Source organism: Aplysia californica, unplaced genomic scaffold (assembly GCF_000002075.1).
Source record: "Aplysia californica isolate F4 #8 unplaced genomic scaffold, AplCal3.0 scaffold00113, whole genome shotgun sequence".
NCBI lineage: Eukaryota > Metazoa > Mollusca > Gastropoda > Aplysiida > Aplysiidae > Aplysia > Aplysia californica.
Genome location: NW_004797383.1, coordinates 142,223 through 148,027, shown reverse-complemented (window position 1 = coordinate 148,027; position 5,805 = coordinate 142,223). Strand labels below are relative to the sequence as shown.

At 39.9% G+C, this 5,805-nt stretch overlaps 1 protein-coding gene across 1 annotated transcript in view; it reads right to left on the bottom strand.

Moving 5' to 3' along the window:
- Positions 1–2,217: 2,217 nt before the first annotated feature.
- LOC101859004 (coiled-coil domain-containing protein 138) overlaps positions 2,218–5,805 on the bottom strand; it is a gene marked incomplete in the record, with an annotated part of 16,063 nt that continues 12,475 nt past the window's right edge. Inside the window, 3 exon segments of the mRNA XM_013081060.2 lie at positions 2,218–2,803; positions 3,309–3,499; positions 4,936–5,060. Coding sequence (XP_012936514.1) covers positions 2,662–2,803; positions 3,309–3,499; positions 4,936–5,060 — 458 coding nt within the window.

Here is a 5,805-nt window from a genome sequence, read left to right as displayed (position 1 = left end):
TTTTTCTTATATAAATAGCTAGACAAATTAACAAGCTGTTAAGATGGTACCAATAACTCCACATGCCCAAAAATTGACGAGCACCTGATTCCCTTGTGTCGCAACACAAAAGGGGAAAGCATTTGAAAGAGTATCTCTCTGTCTTTTAATAATAAGTTCTTCAAGTTGGGATTTTTCCCACACATGCTAAGGTGGTCCTGGGCAGGGCCGAAGCAGCTCGTCTCTGTAGAATTTTGCCGTATACTAAACAGCCCAATAACCTTAGTTTTTTCAAAGAGTCTCATGGCACTTGCTACGTTAATAGGTCATTTAATAAGCGCCGAAGATTAGAGGCGTTACTATGATTACTAGTTGATACTAGAGAGTTACACCCAAAAAAAAAAAAAAATAAAAAGGAGGAAGAGGGATAAGGTTGATAGATGTTTGATAGGAAAGGAGGAGCAAACAACATTTAACAGCACCCACCAACCACCCACAGCCCAATAACCTAGTAGTAACAGTACTAACAGGTAAACCTGGAAAGAGTGTCATGGAAAAACCGTTTCCTTTTAAACTCAACATACTTTTTTATTCATTCTTTCTACTTCCTTTACGGATAAATTTGATATTTTTTCAATTCAGTGAACACACTTATAATCTATTGAGACCTCCAAACAAACCACTCTGACTTATAACGTTCCGTTCCAAGGTATACAGTCGGACACGGATGACTCGCACACACACCTGGGGGATTGACAAAAATGTTTGTGACACATCCATAATTTAGGTAAACAGATTGTGAAAAATTAAAGAGATATCAGTAGGGGAATGACAAATTGTATGAGCTATCCGTGGTTTCGAATTCTTCACTTCGTATTCTTGTTATCTGTGCCCGACTGTAGTACAATATCATGCTGAATGCTGTCATGGTCTCTAAAATCTTAAAAAACAAAAATCATACAATACTTATACAGTGGGTGTCGCATTCAACGAGGTTGCCGGGACCGGCTTGTTGTCCTCGTTGGATCCAACCTCTCGTTGAACATGACTACGGTTAAAGAAAAGAAAGGAGACAAGTTATTATATTACACGATGTACTAATACCAATACCAGTTATTAAAACAGGTGTTCCCCCTGATGACGAAAATCTCAAACAGCATCAGTGTGCGCGCGTTTGAGCTGTCTTCTGACCGTCGCTTCTCATGTGGAAACATACCCTCTCACATCTAGGCCTAGATCTACTTAAAGTAATGGCGGGAGCTTGGATTTTCTGATCAGGGGAAGAAAAGAAAAGTGAAAAAAATGAAGGTCTCGATCTAGACCAACCCATCCAGAGTTCATCCAGTTTCACACAGCCTGCATCGCGTTCCCACCCACCCCCTCCCATCCCTACCGTAGGCCAACCCTAACCCACCCTCTTGGCTTTGGGGCCCATATTATTAGGAGGCACACTAGATCTAGCAATACAATGTGTTAGGAATCGAGGGTAGGCCTTGTGCTTCGTGTGAAATGGAGAGAAAGGAGAAAAATTCTTTGCTTTTGGGGCTGCTAATTGCTTTTATTTGGTTATCCCGACCCCGTTGAAAGCGACTTCGGTTGTTTGCAACCTCGTTGGAGCTGACGTACATTTACAAAGAGATATATAGAGGAAAAAATCGGGGATTAAGGATTGCCTCGTCGGAGCCGACTTTTTGTAGAATGCGACACCCACTGTACTTAAATGTACACATGTTATCACAGACTTCAAATATATGTGCCCCTTTCACTTGTAACAATAACTTAACAAACATGAAGCTGGTCACAGAGAGCAACCAGATGATACTTGCTAATACTAAAGACAACCAGAGATGGGCCCCTACATTGTGGGCAACTGAATGACTGGAGTTAACACTTCGCTTCTTCAGAATTACAAAGTTATATCTCAGTACCTAGTTTTGAGAAATTTTACGAAAAAGATTTTGAATTTCACATCATTATCATGTAAAGCTTTTTTCAATGCAGTTCTTTGAATATCTTGATAATGACCCAGAATAATCTTACGATTTTGATGGTTCTGACCTCATGGTCCTATTCTTAATAATTCAAAACTGCCAAAATTGTCAGATAAAGCTTTGTAATTCTGAGGCAGCAACTTGCTATGACGATTCAGCTATTCTTGCTACCAGACAAGTCTACACCGCACACGTCTGCTGGTCAGAGCTGGGATCTATCCCATGGGCAGTCAACTCACACACAGTCTGCAGTCCCCAATAATACAGACAAACCGATGCTTTATTGGCATGAAGTTCTTACACTTATCTTCTGAGGACATACGTCTACATTGACTTTAACAATTTAATGTAGGCCTTCCAGCAACCTTTTAACACTCTTTAAACTTTTTGCGTTGAAAGTATAATTTCCACACAATCCAATGTCATGGTATGCCTCCCCAACGACAGACAGTGGTAACGTTCACTGTGGGTTATGACAAGTGCAAGATCTTCCAAAATCGGGACATCGGAGCCATTTTGGGTAGCCTACTGTTTTTTGCTGTACCTATTGTTCTGGAGTGTATCCAGAAGGATTCCACAAGAGAGGTTTTAAGATGGCATTATGTCTTTTCCAAGATTATTCACTGGGCCACAGCAACATTTGTCTTTTTTCGGTATCCATTTGACATTTATGACCTTCCGAACCCTTGTATCAGGACTTGACCGCTACACTCAGGTTGAACAAGATAGACTTGAGATTGAGGGTGAGGAACGCGCTGTCGTTGCCGCCTGCTACCAACATCTCTTGAATGATGGCCACGATTGTGTAGATCTCAAAGAAACGCTTATTGGTTCTGAAAATAAAAGATACAGTTCAGTTATGATCAAATTTTTTTATTCCTGTTTACTTTTTACAAGTACTACAGCCTTCTCCATTCACAAGGACATACACGCTCTTCCGGTCCAGCATCAGTAGAAAATAACACTTATTCGAAAATAAAGTTATGGAACTTAAAGCAAAAAAACAATTTGTACAAAATCTTCAGTGTAAATTATCCAGTTCCTGTTACTTCTTCCCGACAGAGATATATTTCAAGGTAAAAGATCAAACAAGACCTTTTCTTGAGACTGTCTTGAAATAAAAAAAACTTGATTACACACACATAGTGGTCTGTTAGGCTGATATTTGGAATTATTTTATAAAGCACTGCTTGCAAACTGTGCCAGTGAAATGTTCAGAGGAAATAAAGAAAAGCATATATCACAAATTTTACTGTCATTTAGTGAACGAAAAGTAACACAGATAGCAAACAGACAAAAATAACTTTCACTATATATGACACAACAAGGGGAACTAACTTGAGCTTAGACAACTTCTGCAGTATGATGCTGAGCCTCTCCAAGATGCGTATGTCCTGCAGCGGTGTTCGTATGAGCAGAGCCACCGCCCGGAACCAGGTCTCGTTACTACAGCTGTCCAGGAAGCCTGACTGGAATGGGGAGTCGGCTGACATCTGGAGCTGTACGTCCACTGCGACAGGGATAAATGTCTGAGGGGGAGATGGGGGATGTGCGGATAGTCAGTGGAAGGGCAACTATTGAGTCCTTGGTACAAGTTCATTGTTCTATTACACATATTGAATGTATAGGAAGTGGGCTAGTGGAATACAAACTGATGAATCTTTAATATGGTTTTGAGTTGATCCCCCTTCCACTACTCACAGAAAGATCGCACTTTACAGCAAAGATTTTATGCACAAATACACTAATACATCAATGGCAAAATATTATTCAAAAATTCACCAAAACTAGGTTAGCTGGAAATAAACGAACAAAGGGAAGTCAATTGTGTGAACCTTTTATTAGGTAGCGTAAACACGGCCTCGCGGGCACTCGCGGCCTTCCGACCGCGTGGTATCGGTAAAATCGGGGTAATTCCGATCGCTGTTTCTTTGCTCTTTCGCTGTAAAACACCAAATGCCGTACACCTTGTAAAAGTTCAGCTTTTCCTCGTTACAATGGTGTAAGTTGTTTATATGTCCGATTATTAGGAGCTGGAGAATCGACGACGAAAGCGAAGCCCCTCGTGGTCGGAATGCAAGGTCGGCCGGTTGAAAAATTGACACGCGTGCATTCAAATGCTTTCGCGGAACGAGGGATGATTAAATACTGTCTTTTCATTGGCGGAGAACTGTAGAGCTTTAAACGGGCTTTCCCGCGATATAAGTTTAGCCTTTGGCGTCTTTATAGAAAGCTTTTAAAAATACCGTCAAAATGTTGAAAGATCCCTTTTTACACAAAATATGTATAATACCGACTTATAACATGTATCAATTAAAAGATCAGTTCATTTTCTACTAAAATAAAGTTATTAACTTGGAATTATTTTTCATCAATCCTTCCGCGAGACTCGGAAAGCATGTGACCCCGCACGCGGGGTACACTACAGTATAGAGCCGACTCTCTCGCCGCGGGGGCCGGTGCGGCGCCACCGGGTCAACGCTCGGTGTTTTTGTCGAAATAACGACAGATCATCATGTTAGAGGCGATAAAATACTGATTTTTAAAGATCTCACAGTCTTGAAAAAAATTAGGCTCCATATATTTGTTATAGTGATTGTACTCTGTTAATGTGGAGATGTTTAGTGCACTTGGTACTTTTTCTATTGTCTGTCAAACATGGGGTTGCAGCCAGTAAAACTGACTTTAACAAATTTGATCAAATTTTAAATAACTAAAATTTTCTTAAAAATTGACTGAGAGGTTAAAGAATGGTACCAAAATGCTCAGTGGATATAGGCCTTTCAAATGGAACAGATAAATTTGGCATACAGCTAGTTTGAAAATTTAGTTTCTGGTACCTACTTTTATTTGCAATGTGGAACTCTAACGGACAAGCAGATGTCTCTGACTTAAACTTTTTATCATGCCTAATCTGACGTTCAAGCCTGATCAGTTTCATTGTTGTGTGTGAGGTGCCCTGTACCTTATTGACAGGCTTGAGATATGCTGTGATCACATTGGTGGCCTGATAGTAGAGGAAGTATTCCTTAGCCTGGTCAGACTTGAGCTCTGTCTTGAGAACGTCAAATGCTTGAGCAAGTACGTCAGCTGGGGAGTCGGGAGGACATAGAAAGTAACAATAATAATAATAATAATAAATAGCATTTGTATAGCGAATGTTCCCACTCGAAAGCAAGCTCTATGCGCTTTACACTATATTATTACTCCAGCAGACAATAGATTAGAACACCCAGAAACAAATGACTTACCATGAGAGAAATCAGTAGAATTTTGAATTTGATAACTTACCAGGAAAGAAATCAGAGGAATTTTGAATTGCTAAATGAAAGAGAACAAGAAGCATGGCAATTGGTGTGATTTAAGCAACAACTAAAAAAAATTGGAGAGAGAGAGAGAGACAGACAGACAGAGATTGATTTAAATTTCATGCAGTGGACCTCTCAGTGCATAATCTTTCACCAGGTCATTTCATTACTTCACCTAAATAAATTTAATAAACATCAGTCTGTACATAAAAAAAAATCAGGCCAAACAGCCTTCCCCTTCCCCAATAAAACTAAAACCATTCTCTCATAGATGCATGCTGCTTATAGCTTTGTTTCTAGCTGGCAATTGATTATACTTTGACATCAGTGAAAGAATAAAACAATGGCAAATGGCACTAAAAATGGAGAAAACATGGATATGTATATATATATATATAAATCCAAAATTACCTATCATTCTTATTTTTCTTCATGACAGATATATACAAACTTTAACTCATTCGCTACGCCGAGCCGTGGGGGGCGGCGCGGCTAGAGTGCCATCAGTACGCTAAGCCGCCCCCGGC